General features: G+C 41.0%; 1 protein-coding gene across 1 annotated transcript; it reads left to right on the plus strand.

The window, feature by feature from the left end:
• Positions 1–2,511: 2,511 nt before the first annotated feature.
• Positions 2,512–5,019, plus strand: LOC131605022 (uncharacterized). The gene is made up of 2 exons (XM_058877426.1): positions 2,512–2,940; positions 3,688–5,019. Exons 1-2 carry the CDS (start codon positions 2,512–2,514, stop codon positions 5,017–5,019), a joined length of 1,761 nt encoding a protein of 586 aa, XP_058733409.1.
• The last annotated feature ends 11,232 nt before the right edge of the window (positions 5,020–16,251 follow it).

Genomic DNA, 16,251 nt, shown 5'->3' on the forward strand with positions numbered 1-16,251 from the left:
AAAATAAATATAAAAATGTATTCTATTTGGTGAATTTGTAGGAAGGATGAGTACAAAGAAGCCCATTATCCACTTTGCTGTTTCCACCCCAGATATCAAGAAATTGAAAATAATAAAGGAAAAACTACCGTCAAGTGCTTTGGATAGGTTTGTGGCCCGTTATGGAGATATTTTGGATTTGCTAAAGGTAAAAGTCCAAGAGGAAGCTATCACTGCATTGGTCCAATTCTATGATCCTCCGCTTAGATGCTTTACTTTTCAAGATTTTCAGTTGGCTCCAACTTTGGAAGAAATGGATGCTATGTTAGGATTTTCAAGGATAAAAAGGGAATTCTATACTTGTGTGGGTAAAGAAGTGGATTTCTCAGATTTAGCAAAAGCTTTGGGATTGTCCACTACGGAGTTGAAATCTAATTATAAAACTGATGGAGATGTGCATAGGATCAAAAGATCTTACTTAGAAAATCAAGCTTTAATGTATGCTCAAAAGAAACAATGGGACATTTGTGGACACTTATTAGCTCTTTTGATTTTTGGTGTTGTCTTATTGCCAAAAAATATTGATTATATTGATCCCGCCGCCATTCATGCTTTCACCTCTTTTAGGATTTTTGATAAGGATCCAACTCCCACCATCCTTGCTGATATTTATTATGCTATCCATGCTCGGTGTATGAAGAATAAAGGGATGCTATTTTGTTGTGTGCATTTACTATATTATTGGTTGACTTCCCATCTCTACAAGGCTAGTTGTTTTATTAAAGAGTTGACTAGAAATGATTGGTCCCAAAAATTAAGGGCTCTCAAAGCCGATTATATCCTTTGGCATGCAAAGAAATTAAATTCCGATAAGATTATTTATAAATGTGGAGATTTCAACAATGTGCCTTTGATGGGAACATTAGGATGCATTAATTATAATCCTATTCTAGCATTGCGCCAACTAGGCCATTCTATGGATTGTGAGCCTCCCAAACTACAATTGGAAGAGTTACTTTTGCATGACAACAGAAAAGGGGAGCCAAGAACCTTAAAGAAAATAATTCAAGCTTGGAGGCATGTGCAAGCAAAGAGTTTTGGGCCAAAGAATATCATTGCTAGAGAACCTTGTACTAGTTGGGTTCAAGAAAGAGTTGGAAAGATTTTGCTTCCTTTTGTTGTGGATCCCGCATACAAGCCTGATTCTCCTAATCCTGTTCCTCTATCCATCGAAGAGGTAGAAGGGATCAGGGCTGCCCTAGAGGCGTCCCGAAAGGAAAAAGAAAAATTAGAGCTTGATATCCATCAACTTACCAACGAAAGGAGCCAACTACGCTTTGACCTTAAAGAGAAAAACCAAGAGCTTCAAGCAATGAAGGAAGATAATGATAGGCAAAGAAGTAAAAGGAAACGTGCAACCGAAGGAGTTCTAAGTGCTAATTACAATCTAGAAGCATATAATGAGAAGTTGGAACAAGCAAATTTAGAAATTGCAAGGTGGAGAAGACGTTATGAAAAAGCTTCTCATGACAAAGCAGAATCCGAGAAAAATCTAGAAGCTGTAGTCTTTGAATTAACTGATAAAACTAAAGATCAAGAGGTGGAAATAAGGAATTTAAAATTTGATCTTCAAGAAGCTCCCAATTCTAGACAAGAAGAGCGCGCAAGAAGATTAACTACGGAAGAAGCACTTTTACAGCGCACCGGCGAGTACGATAGAGCACTTCAAGCTATGGCATCACTTAGGCAAGTGTTCATAAGGCAAAGAGAGATATACGAGGCAGCCATGGATGAAAGAGATCATTGGAAAAGACTTTACACAATTGTTTCTACAGGGAATGAACATGTGAGCATGGTTCCTAAGATGCTTGAAGACTACGAAAAATGTCGCGATAATTATGATAAGCTAGTCTTCTTGTGTAATGATTTGATCCAAGATATTTCAAAGAGCTTGGCAAAGGCGGAATCATCTCCTATCATCCTTCCCGAAGTAGTCAAAGAGTTTATGGAGCTTTGTAGGGATATGGTGGACAAGTTCCAAGAAGACATCCAAAAGCGTTCTTAGTTTTATGTTATTTCCTTGTTGCTTTTATTTCAAGTATTTTAATTTCAGTTTCCATTCCTATTTGTGAACCAACAATAAAGTGGTATTTCTTTCAATTAATAAAGTGTGTTTATTTTCGCATTTACTTATTGTTCCTATAATATTCACCAAATAATTATAAAAAAAAAGAAGAATATAAAAAAAAGAATATATATATATATATATTTACGATAATAATATGGATAAGACGTGAACATAGCATAAGCATAACATTCATATCATGCATATCATATTTAATTTCAAGGCATTAAAAAAAAACTATCTTTATCTCCAGTCGCACCATTGGAGAAGACAACTAAGCAACCATACCACCATACCAAACCCGTGCTCAGAAGAAGAAAACCATGGAACAACTAGAGCAGAATCAAGCCGCCCTTCGCGAAGAAGTAACCCAGTTGAAAGGTACTGTGGATGAGATTAAGGGAGGAATGGCTCAGATGTTGAGTTTCATGAAGGACATTAGAGATGAACAGGAAAAGGCTAGGGAAGCTCGGAGGCAGTATGAGGAAATACCGAACGATGGCAACCCGCTGTTAGGATTTGTTCGAGGCTTTGACCCCCACAAGCCAAATGCCCACTCCTCTAAGAGAGTTACCAGAACCCATGAAGAGGGAGAAGCTTCCCATGAAGGATTCATTCCCACCACTCAGAAAGAGGAGGCATCTCGCACTGTTCGCATCCCTGCTAACAATCCGCCTAAGGATGAGAACTACGTGGACTTGCAATATGGGGAGGCGGATGAAACAAATCAAGAATCCCAACATAAGCAAACCCAATCTAATTCTGAAGAAAGTGCTAGAAATAGTGGACAAATCAAGGCGCTAGAAGAGAGACTGAAAGCAGTAGAAGGATATGACGTCTTTGATGTGGATACCTATGAAATGAGCTTGGTGCCGGATTTGAATATTCCTCATAAGTTCAAGATACCCAACTTTGAAAAATACAAAGGACTTACATGCCCAAGAAGTCATTTACGCATGTATGTCAGGAAGATGGCTGCTTATGCCAATGACCAAAAGCTAATGATGCATTTCTTCCAAGACAGTCTAAGTGGGGCATCTGTCGACTGGTACATGCAATTGGAAAAGACACATATCCGAAGCTGGAACGACCTTGCTAATACGTTCCTAAAGCAATACAAGTACAATCTAGACATGGCACCCGATCGGATGCAATTACAAAATTTGTCTCAAAAGAAGGAAGAACCGTTCAAGGAATACGCCCAGAGATGGCGAGAAATGGCGTCCCGAGTCCAACCCCCGTTATTGGAAAAGGAGCTGGTTGACATGTTTATGAGAACTTTACAAGGACCATACTACGATAAGATGATCGGAAGTGTATCCTCAGGATTCTCAGATCTAGTGGTCATCGGAGAAAGAATTGAGGACGGAATCAAAATTGGGAAAATACAAGGAGCACCATCTAACTCTTATCACTCAAAGAGGCCCACCTCAACCTTCGCTAAAAAGAAGGAAGGGGAGACCAATGCAGTAGTGCATCAAGAGGCTAGACCTCCTACGGCATACCCACCTCAACAAAATAGGTTCCAAGCGCCGCAAAGTAGATTCGATCCTTTGCCCACTTCTAAAAGCGAAATACTGAAGTACTTGGTAAACGAGTCATTAGTGGAACTCAGGCCTATGCCACCCCCGATCCCCGGAAAAGCTACGCCCAATTACAAAGCTAATGAAAGGTGTGAATTTCACGCTAATTCTCCTGGGCACACATTAGAAAAGTGCTGGGCTTTCAGACACAAGGTTCAAGACCTAATAGAGTCAGGGGAAATTGCTTTTGACAAACCTAACATGAAGACGAATCCCATGCCTCGTCATGATGGCACAGTCAATGCGATCGAGGTCGTCACTGAGCAAGAGTTAGTTCAACAACGGAGTTCCCCCATAGACGCCCTTAAGAGGTGTCTACTTACAAAGGGGTTCATCCTAGAACATAACGAAGCTTTTAAGAACACCCTGCAAAGACTCGTGGACCAAGGAGTGATCCAGTTGAAAGAGTATCCCGAAGAGGAGTATGTGGCCATGCTAGAGAGGAATGAGCCATTGATAATACCTAGTCAAGGGGCAAGGAAGCCATTAGTTATTCCTTGTTCCAAAGCACCATTACTGATACCCACACAAGGGCATACTAGGATTATCCCGGCCAGAGCTCCATACCCTATGGACAAAATGAAAGCAGTCCCTTGGGAATATAATTCTGGCGCTAATACTACTGTAATAAACATTGTTGGGCCTGAGGGTATGACTCGTAGTGGTCGCATATTCAAGACTGCACAACCTAATGAAAATCTGGCCCAAGCCAGCAGTCAGACCGCTGCAATCCCAACTGAAGAGGGCATGTCCAAGGAAAAAGAGATCACTAATAAGGATGCTGAAGAGTTCTTGGCATTAATCAAGAAAAGTGATTATAGAGTGGTGGACCAGTTACACCAAACCCCGTCCAAAATATCACTCCTCTCGCTATTAGTGTACTCAGAGAAGCACCGAGACGCCTTGATGAAAATCTTGAACGCCGCCCACGTAACTAAAGACATCACTGTAAACCAATTTGATGGAATGGTGGCTAATCTCACTGCTGGGGAATGCTTAAGCGTCAGTGATCACGAGCTACCCTCACAAGGGAAAGAGCATAACAAAGCCTTGCATATCTCCATACAATGTGGGAAAGCTCACTTATCTAGAGTTCTGATCGACACAGGTTCATCATTAAACGTGATGCCAAAAGCCACGCTCGATAAGATAGCTTTGGAAGGTCTAGTAGTTAGACCAAGTCGTCTGGTAGTCAAGGCCTTCGATGGATCACAAAGTCCAGTATTTGGAGAAGTAGACCTCCATGTGGTAGTTGGTCCCCACACCTTCTGCATCAATTTCCAAGTGATGGAAATTGAACCAGCCTATACCTGCTTGTTGGGACGTCCCTGAATTCATGCCGCTGGGGCAGTTACCTCCACTCTCCATCAGAAAGTAAAATTTATGGACGGAAACTCTATAGTGACCGTCAATGGGGAGGAGGACATCTTTGTTAGCAACCTAGATTCATACCGATACATCGAGGCTGGAGAAGGGGCATTAGAAACCTCGTTCCAAGCACTAGAGATCGCAACTACTGTCATGCTACCAATTGAGAAAATACGAAGGGCGGCAACATCCTGGAGAGACCTGCAAGACATGAAAATGGAAGGATGGGGCAAGATTCCGGAAGTTCAAGAGAAGAAGGATCGTCTGGGGTTAGGATATCAACCAACAAGGAAGGCTGCAAAGGAAGAGCAACGATTCCCTCCGATCGCGCGAACTTTTGTCACAGGCGGATATGAACATGTATCCATGATATCTAGTATGGAGGGTACATCCAACTTCATCCGAATGATCAGACCAGGAGAACAACTTCAAAATTGGACAAGCCTGGAGATACCAGAGATAGTTTCTATTTCAAAGTAATTTGTTTTTGTCGTGTGTTTTATTTCCCTTTTCAGTCAATCATTAAAGAAAAAACAATGTCGCTCATGCCTCGTCCGAAGCATAGAGTTGGTTTGTAAGGGCCCCATTTACTTTCAAAGTTTGAGTTTATTAATAAAGTTGTCGTTTGCATTTGGTATTGAAAACATTGTCTCTTTCTTGCATATACTTTCTCAAAATGACAAATAATTTTCTTGCATAAAACAAAAGCACAAACATAACTGCATACTAAAAGCAAAACATAAAACATGTGCAGATCTCTTCTTAACACTACTGATAATAATACTGCTGAAACTCAATATAAACTCGATGCTCTAGCTAATCAGTCTGAGGAAGGGGATGAGGAAGACGATGAACTTCCGGAAGAATTGTTAAGGCTAATGGACAGAGAATCCAAAAGCATGCTCCCTCCTCAAGAAGCCATTGAAATCATAAACTTGGGCACAGACAAAGAACCCAAGGAGATCAAGATTGGGGCAACACTGAACGAGGACATAAAAGCAACATTGATCAAGCTTCTCCACGACTATGTAGAGATATTCGCCCGGTCGTACCGTGACATGCCTGGATTGGATACAGACATAGTCGTGCATAGGTTACCGCTCAAAGAGGGTTGTACACCTGTTAGACAAAAGCGCAGAAGAGTTCGACCCGACATGGATAATAAAATCCGAGAAGAGGTACTCAAGCAGTTCGACGCAGGATTCCTTGTCGTAGTTGAGTATCCACCATGGATCGCCAATATAGTGCCAATTCCTAAAAAGGATGGGAAGGTGCGCATGTGTGTAGATTACAGGGATCTGAATAAGGCAAGCCCAAAGGACGACTTTCCATTGCCACACATAGACATACTAGTGGATAATACAGCACAAGCTTCGGTATTCTCGTTCATGGATGGGTTTTCTGGGTACAATCAAATCAAAATGGCTCCCGAAGACATGGAGAAAACCACCTTCATGACGTCTTGGGGTACTTTCTGTTACAAGGTAATGCCTTTTGGATTACGAAACGCTGGGGAAACATATCAACGAGCCATGGTCATGTTGTTCCACGACATGATCCACAAAGAAGTCGAAGTATATGTGGATGACATGATCGCCAAGTCCTGTACTGAAGAGGAACATATTACACACTTACAAAAGTTGTTCGAGCGCTTAAAAAAGTTCAAGCTAAGGTTGAACCCGAACAAGTGTACATTTGGCGTGTGTAGCAACCTGCCTAAAAATTATAACTTAGAGAGTCGCCACCTATTCTACCAAGGCGAATAGGAAACCTTACGCAGACGCGAGATTCGGGGTAAGTTATTATAATCAGGCTGAGGGAAGGTGTTAGGCACCCCCAGCCCTTTCCTAAAGGCTAATAATTCAAAGATCAGGGTTTCATGGCAGGGTTCATAAAGAAATATGGCAAACAGAATTATAATGACATGATTAGAATTTTGAAGAGGGGGACTCGTCTTGTTGCCAAGTGCCTACGTACCTCCTTAGGGAGGATCAGAGTCTACGTAGTTCGGGGAGGGTTGTACGCCATTAGAATTGAATTTGATTAGAGATGTGTTTTTTAGAGGCTTTTTGAATGGCCTATCGTAGTTTGATGATTTTTGTAGTTTTGAATGGATTTTAGAATTAATTCTAGGGTTTGGGCGTACAACCCTGATCTGGCACAATTAACCGCAATGATCAATAGGTTTGATCACCATAGTTAAAAGATTAGGGGTTTTGCACCATTACCAATTCAAACCGATTGATTCGATTATCACTAATAATGACTTAATGTGTTTTATTATTATTTTTTACGAATTTTATTTTGTATTGTTACCCCTCATAATCGATTAACACGATTACAAATAATAACAAATTAAATTTAGAACAAGGCAAGATTAATCATCACAATCAATAAGATGATTGCAATCAGTTAATCGAATATAGTTTGAATTTTATTTTAATTAAATAGTATTTTAATTAAAATCATTGTTAACCATAGCGATCAATCGATTTAATCGGCACGAATAACAAATTGAAAATTTTTAATATAATCATTATATATTTATTTTATAATAAAAAATAATTATAATACAATTAATATATATTAAAAATAAGTATTTTAATTAAAATAAAACAAAATAATTAAAATTTATTAAGTTTATTAAGGTTATGATTCAGTGTGGTTATTGTGAGGGTTTATAGTATGAGCATTAATCCTAGGGCGCTGGATCTAAGAGGTGGTTGGATTAAGGGTCCAGATCTGAGGGTTTACGAAACAGGCTATGGTATGGCATACACAGGATCCAGAGTTGTTAATTTCAGAAAAAATATATGTTGGAGGGAGGGCTCGAACCTGCGACCCTCAGACTCCCACCAACGCTTCAATGCCACCCCAACCAGATGAGTCACGCGTTTGAATAACGCCATCAATAAAACATATATGAAACAATGACCCTCAACAGAATTGCGCGCGGACTTTTAAACAGACCAATGGCGTTAGGACACGTTATCGTCTTCCCCAAGAAGACACAAAAAAGCTGTATATATTAGCTGCGTTTTAGCTACGATTCTCTTCCTGGTTACCAGACTAGGAAAATAGCGAATACACCATTATTGTATATAAATCTTTCGCGACCTATCCGCCCCACTCGTATGAATCACGCGAACTCAACCCTATGGTTAATTTGCTCTAATTTTATCCCTAATTAAAATCCCCAATATGGAACCCTAAAACTCAAAATAATCTCTAATGGCGGAACACGATTAATACATGAAAACTCCACAAAATAAATCCAGAAACGATCATAGCATCATACACAAGCAGAATATAACATTAAAAACATGTAAGAATGCATGAATTTCTCTAATCGATCCAAGCTTCAGAGTCACTTACTTTGACAAATTGGAGAGTATTCTGGGGTTGTTGATGTAGAGCGACTATCCAGACACGTTCCAAATCCTCTGGGGAAGCTTTTAGAACCTTCAAATCTCCCTGCAAACCTCCAATCCTCTTAATCCGAATCCAAGTTTTGAGTGGCTTTTTGTGTTCTTGAGCTTGTGCCTCTTTTCTGATTTTTGCGTCCCCCAATCCTTTGTTCTGTCTTGCATACTTATAGAGAACCAAATTAGGTCAAAGAACCAAGCCCAAAGCCTTTCAAATCCATTCTTGCAATCTTTGGAAATTTGTTTTGTTTCTTGAATCACAAGTTTCTCTTTTTGGCCAAGATTTGATTTTTTTTTCCTTAATCCAATTACCACGAAATTAATAATATATTTTGTGATTAACATTGATTGGAAATCAACAAAATATATTTTCTAACAAAATATTTAATTTTCTTACTTATTTAAATCATAAAATCAATTTTTTATGAAATAAATGTTTAAAAAAATTAAATAATATATTTAAATTTCGTGGCATCTTATTTTGGGCATGTTAATAACTTGTGGACCAAGTTTGCATAAGAAAACCATAGGCCCATTTGCAAAATTCCTTAATTTGAACCCTCCTTTTTCACATTTGGTCCTTCAAAATCACCTAACTTTGATCAAGCATATCTCCTTCAATTTTTAAGCTATGAGGGAGTTCTAATACTTTTTAGAAACCTCAAGAGGTCCTCTACAAGCCACGTTGGAACATATTTCTCATTTGAAGCTTTTATCTTGACCATATTCTCTTTGGGAAAAAACTGTTTCTGAAGGATGCCTGAAATTGACCTGTAATCTTTTGCCTTGTATCTTTTAAATGAAGCATTTCTAGCCTTGGCTTGTGAGACAAAAAGTTGTAGAGAATCCAATTTCCTTCAAAATAGGCTTTGAGTGGGGCATTTTTGATGTTCCATGTGAAAGTTATGCCCAGTCAAAGTTGGATTGACTTTCTCCTAAAGAAACCCTAATTTGAACCTTTTTGTATTTGTTCATCTCTGAGTTTCTATTAATGGAATCATGATCAATTCTTGATCAAATGATGCTTATGCATCCTACACTTGATGTTTGCCTAATGATCATGGTTTGAATCATGCTTTGATTGTAATTGACCCTCCAGTTTGAATCAGTTGACTGTGAATTATCTTGATCATTTGAGTGAGCAAGGTTTTGGAGTTTGCTTTTAAACCTTGTTATGAGAGAAGTGTGGGAGGTAAATTTTTGGGGTATGACAGCTGCCCCTATTTAATTACCTTGGATCGAATGACAAGAGTGTATGGACCTCGCGTCGTTCAGATCGAAGAGTTATTAAATACTGGAAGACCCCTAAATTTATCCCGTGTTTGAGTTATGCGAAAGAACCGCCCTGCTAACGCCTGAGTCTTACATAGCGGGAGCTATTCTCTTAGTGAGTTTCTGTAATTCATGAACCCCAGGGGATTACTTGCCATAGTTCTGACAAGTCTGCCTGTATCAAAACGATTCTTCGCGAGGGTTATCGCGAATACTCCTGCACCAACGATTCTTCGCGAGGGTTATCGCGAATGTTCTTGCACCAATAAGTTTTTCGCGAGGGTTATCGCGAATATTCTTGTACCAATAAGTTCTTCGCGAGGGCTATCGCGAATATTCTTGCACCAATAAGTTCTTCGCGAGGGTTATCGCGAATATTCTTGCACCAATAAGTTCTTCACGAGGGTTATCGCGAATATTCTTGCACCAATAGGTTCTTCGCGAGGGTTATCGCGAATATTCTTGCACCAATAGGTTCTTCGCGAGGGTTATCGCGAATATTCCTGCACCAATAAGTTCTTCGCGAGGGTTATCGCGAATATTCTTGCACCAATAGGTTCTTCGCGAGGGTTATCGCGAATATTCCTGCACCAATAGATTCTTCGCGAGGGTTATCGCGAATATTCTTGCACCAATAGGTTCTTCGCGAGGGTTATCGCGAATATTCCTGCACCAATAGATTCTTCGCGAGGGTTATCGCGAATGTACCTGCACCAATGCCTGCTTACCCTGGTTTGGGTAAGGCTACCTGCATAGACGTTTGTTTGTGAATGCGTATGCATCATGTTTATGCATTGTGCGCATGCCCCTGTTGTTTTTTATAATGTATATGTATGAATGTTTACACACGTATATGTTGCATGTATGTTAATGAATGTGTGCAATAATTCCTAGTCTCATCTCCTTATCACCCATTGCCTTTGTTTAATTTTTTTCGAGATGTTGGGGAGTCCTAGCTCGGATTGTATTCGAATAACTTATTGCCCCTGTCTTTTGTGAAAGAACCATATGTATCAGCGTGGGGCGTATGTAGCCTTTCGGAGATTTCATAATCTTTGTTTTTGTTTTTGTATTGAAAGTTTGTAAGTTTCTCATATTAAATCCGGGTTTAAGTTTGAAAATAGTTTGTCTTTTGCAGATGGTATTGAAATAAGAAAATGAAGCGCAGCATGCAAAAAGGGAAATTTTATTGATATTGCCTTGAATTGGCGAGTGTACAGAAATGCGAAGAAAGAAAATGACAAATAGAAATGATATTAATACTGCCGTTGCTCTTTTTTGTTATCGAGGGCCCCAATAATCCTTCAACCTCAGAAGTAGATGATTGCACGACCCCCATCCTTCATAGTTTGTATTCGGCTTATGTCCGGTATCCTGCTTTTGCTAGGCATAATACTTCTTGACCGCATCCGAGTTGATTGGGTGCGGTAGCTCATCCCCATCCATTGTAGTGAGGATTAATGCCCCTCCTGAGAACACCGTTTTTACAATATATGGGCCCTCGTAGTTAGGTGTCCATTTCCCATGAGCGTCAAGTCGAGGTAATAGTATCTTCTTGAGGACAATGTCACCTTCTTTGTAAGTTCGAGGTCGGACCTTCTTATCGAATGCTTTCTTCATCCTCTTCTGATAGAGTTGTCCGTGACACAAAGCTGTCAGTCGCTTTTCTTCAATGAGATTAAGCTGATCAAAACGAGTTTTTACCCATTCCGACTCTTCTAACTTTGTGTCAGCTATGACTCTTAATGACGGGATCTCCACTTCAATTGGGAGGACTGCTTCCATACCGTAGACTAGGGAGAATGGGGTTGCCCCTGTAGATGTGCGCACCGAGGTCCTGTAACCGTGTAGGGCGAAGGGAAGCATTTCGTGCCAATCCTTGTATGTTTTCACCATCTTTTGTATTATCTTTTTGATATTTTTGTTTGCAGCTTCGACAGCGCCGTTCATTTTAGGCCTGTATGGTGAAGAATTGTGGTGTTCAATCTTGAACTCCTCGCACAGCTCCCTCATCATGTTATTGTTCAGATTCGACCCATTATCGGTGATAATCCTGCTTGGAACCCCATACCGACATATGATATTATGTTTGATGAACCGAGTGACTACTTGTCTCGTCACGTTGGTGTAAGAGGCAGCTTCAACCCATTTGGTGAAGTAGTCTATGGCAACCAATATGAATCGGTGCCCATTTGAAGCTTTCGGTTCTATCATTCCTATCATGTCAATTCCCCACATTGCAAATGGCCATGGTGAACTCAAAACGTTCAACGGATTTGGCGGTACGTGTACCTTGTCAGCGTAAATCTGGCACTTGTGACATGTCCTTGCATATTGGAAACAGTCGGCCTCCATTGTTAACCAGTAATACCCTGCTCGCAGTATTTTTCTAGCCATTGAATGTCCATTTGCATGAGTTCCGAAGGATCCTTCATGTACCTCCCTGATAATCTCCCTGGCCTCGTTTTTATCCACACACCTTAATAACACCGAGTCGTAGTTCCTTTTGTACAGGATGTTTCCCCTTAGGAAGAACTTGGATGTTAGTCTTCTTAGTGTCTTCTTATCAATTGTTGAGGCGTTCTCCGGGTATTCTTGTTTCTCCAGGTACCTTTTAATGTCATGATACCATGGTTCGTTGTCGGACTGCTCCTCAATCGCAAGACAATAGGCAGGTTCGTCGAAGTGTCTAACAGTTATCCGTGGTTCATGGTTTGGCCAAGTCACCTTGAACATAGAGGAGAGCGTTGCTAGTGCGTCGGCTATTTGATTTTCTTCCCTTGGGATATGAGTAAAAGTGATAGTATCAAATTCAGCCGTTAACTCCAGTATAAGGTCTCGGTATGGGATTAGTTTTGCATCTCGAGTGTCCCATTCTTTGTTGACTTGGTGGATTACCAATGCTGAGTCTCCGTATACATCAAGGAGTTTGATCCTTAGGTCGATTGCAGCTTCTAACCCCAATATGCATGCTTCGTATTCTGCAATGTTGTTGGTGCAGTCGAAACATAGTCTTGCAGTGAAGGGTAAGTGCCGGTCATCGGGAGATGTCAATACTGCCCCTATGCCATGTCCTAGTGCATTTGAGGCACCGTCGAACATGAGTTTCCATACCAAACCCGGTTCGGGTCCCTCGTCGGGTCCTGGTATTTCATAGTCTCTTACTAGCATAATATCCTCATCGGGGAAGTCGAACTTCATAGATTGGTATTCCTCGAGGGGTTGGTGAGCAAGATGTTCTGCCAATACACTCCCTTTTATTGCTTTTTGAGTTACATACTGTATGTCGTATTCGGACAACAACATTTGCCACCTTGCAATTCTACCCGTGAGTGCCTGTTTTTCGAACACGTATTTTAAAGGATCCATTCTCGATATTAGCCACGTGGAATGATTCAGCATATATTGCCTTAGACGTTTGGAGGCCCATGCTAGGGCACAACATGTCTTTTCCAATGGTGAATACCGAGATTCGCAATCCGTGAATTTCTTACTGAGGTAGTAGATAGCGTGTTCTTTCCTGCCTGTTTCATCTTGTTGCCCCAGTACACACCCCATAGATCTTTCGAGTACTGTGAGGTACATGATCAGCGGTCTTCCGGGTACGGGAGGTAAAAGTATCGGTGGTTCTTGTAAGTAGTTCTTTATAGTTTCGAAGGCTACTTGACAATCGTCGTTCCACTCGATAGGTTGATCCTTCCTGAGTAGTTTGAATATAGGCTCGCATGTAGCTGTTAGATGTGAAATGAACCTTGAGATGTAATTCAATCGGCCCAGGAAACCTCGTACCTCTTTTTCTGTCTTCGGAACGGGCATCGCTTGTATGGCTTTTACTTTGTCAGGATCAACCTCTATACCTCGTTGGCTTACAATGAATCCCAACAGCTTTCCCGACCTTACACCAAACGTACACTTGTTCGGGTTTAACCTTAGCTTGTACTTCTTTAAGCGCTCGAACAACTTATGTAGATTTGTGATATGCTCTTCTTCTGTGCCAGATTTGGCAATCATATCATCTACATATTCTTCGACCTCTTTGTGAATCATATCATGGAATAATGTGACCATGGCTCTTTGATATGTTGCCCCTGCATTTCTCAATCCAAAAGGCATCACTTTGTAGCAGAAGGTGCCCCAAGATGTCATGAAGGTGGTCTTTTCCATATCCTCAGGGGCCATCTTGATTTGATTATATCCGGAGAACCCATCCATAAAGGAGAACACCGAAGCTTGTGCTGTATTATCCACCAAAATATCTATATGTGGTAGTGGGAAATCATCTTTTGGACTTGCTTTATTTAGATCCCTGTAATCTACACACATGCGCACTTTCCCGTCTTTCTTAGGAACTGGCACTATGTTTGCAATCCATGGTGGGTAGTCAACCACAGCAAGAAACCCGGCATCGAACTGTTTGAGCACCTCTTCCCTAATCTTACTATCCATATCTGGTCGAACCCTTCTGCGCTTTTGCCTGACCGGCGCACATCCTTCTTTGAGAGGTAACCTGTGTACTACGATGTCCGTATCCAACCCCGGCATGTCACGGTATGACCAAGCAAAAATCTCTGCATACTCGTGGAGGAGCTTGATTAGCGTTGCTTTTACATCCTTACCTAGCGTTGCCCCAATCTTAATGTTCTTGGGTTCTTCATCCGTTCCCAAGTTTATGATTTAGATGGCCTCTTGTGGAGGGAGCATGCTCTTGGATTCCTTATCCATTAACCTTGACAACTCTTCCGGAAGTTCATCGTCTTCCTCATCCTCTTCTTCGGCCTGATTAGTGAGAGCCTCGAGTTTGTATAGAGTCTCAGCAGTATTATTATCGGTGGTGTCAGAAGGTGATCTGCACATGTTTTATGTTTTGCTTTCTTTTAGTATGCAGATATGAACGTGCTCTTTTTTTTTGTGCAAGAAATTTATTTGTCATTTTCGGAAAGGAAAAGAAATAAATGCGGGAAGAGACAATGTTTTCAATACCAAAATGCAAAGACAATTTTATTAATAAACTTCGAACTCGAAAACAAATGGGGCCCTTACAAACTAACTCTATGCTTCGGGCGAGGCATGAGCATTATTGTTTTTCTTTATTTAAAAAAAAGAAATAAAACACAAAAAAGCAAATTACTTTGAAATGAAAACTATCTCCGGTATCTCCAGGCTTGTCCAATTCTGAAGCTGTTCTCCGGGCCTGATTTCTCGAATGAAGTTGGACGTCCCTTCTCGAGAATCCTTGTTGGACACCATAGCCACATGTTCATACCCACCAGTCACAAAAGTTTGCATTATCGGGGGAAATGGTTGTTCCTCCTTCTTAATGCTTGTGACCTTGGTGGGTTGGTATCCTAACCCTGAGCGGTCTTTCTTTTCCAAAACCTCTGGTAGCTTGCCCCAGCCTTTAGCATCTGCGTCTTGTAGATCCTTCCATGATGTTACCGCCCTTCTTATCTTCTCCACCGGTAGTGTGATAGCGGTTGCAATTTCTAGAGCTTGAAATGCGGTACCCAATGCTTCGTCTCCAGCCTCAATATATCTGTATGAGTTTAGATTGCTGACAAATATATCCTCTTCTCCATTGATGGTCACTATGGAGTTCCCGTTCACAAACTTTAGTTTCTGATGGAGGGTGGAGGTAACTGCCCCAGCTACGTGGATCCAAGGGCGTCCTAGTAGGCAGGTATAAGCTGGCTCAATTTCCATCACTTGGAAATTGATGCAGAAGGTATGAGGACCAATTACAACAGGCAGATCCACTTCTCCCAACACCGGACTCTGTGATCCATCGAAAGCTTTTACCACCAGACGACTTGGTCTAACTACCAGTCCTTCTAAGGCTATCTTGTCAAGTGTTGCTTTTGGCATCACGTATAGAGATGACCCTGTGTCAATCAAAACTCTAGCCAGATGAGCCTTCCCACATTGCATGGAGATATGCAAGGCTTTGTTGTGTGACTTTCCTTGTAGGGGTAGCTCATTGTCACTGAAACCCAGGCATGCCCCAGCAGTTAGATTGGCCACCATCCCATCAAATTGATTGACTGTAATGTCCTTAGTTACATGGGCAGCGATTAGGATTTTCATCAAGGCATCTCGATGCTTCTCGGAGTGTATCAATAGTGATAAGAGCGATATCTTAGATGGTGTCTGTTGCAACTGATCCACCACCCTATAATCACTCTTCTTAATCAGAGCGAGAAACTCCTCAGCATCTTTACTAGAAGTTTCTTTATCCTTAGGTTCAGCCTCGTCACTTGGTCTCGTAACAACTTGTTCTCCAGATTGAGTCAAGTTTTCACTAGACGTTGGTTGTACTTGCGCAGTTTTGAATATGCGCCCACTACGGGTCATGCCCCGAGATCCAACGATGCTTCATACTGCAGTATTAGTATCAGTCGCATATTCCCATGGTACCGCTTTCATCTTGTTCAAAGGATATGGTCCTCTGATTGGGATGATCTTGGTACGCTCTTGCGTAGGTATCATCACCGGTGGTCTAGAG

The sequence above is a fragment of the Vicia villosa genome, linkage group LG5, assembly GCF_029867415.1.
Source record: "Vicia villosa cultivar HV-30 ecotype Madison, WI linkage group LG5, Vvil1.0, whole genome shotgun sequence".
NCBI classification, from domain to species: domain Eukaryota; kingdom Viridiplantae; phylum Streptophyta; class Magnoliopsida; order Fabales; family Fabaceae; genus Vicia; species Vicia villosa.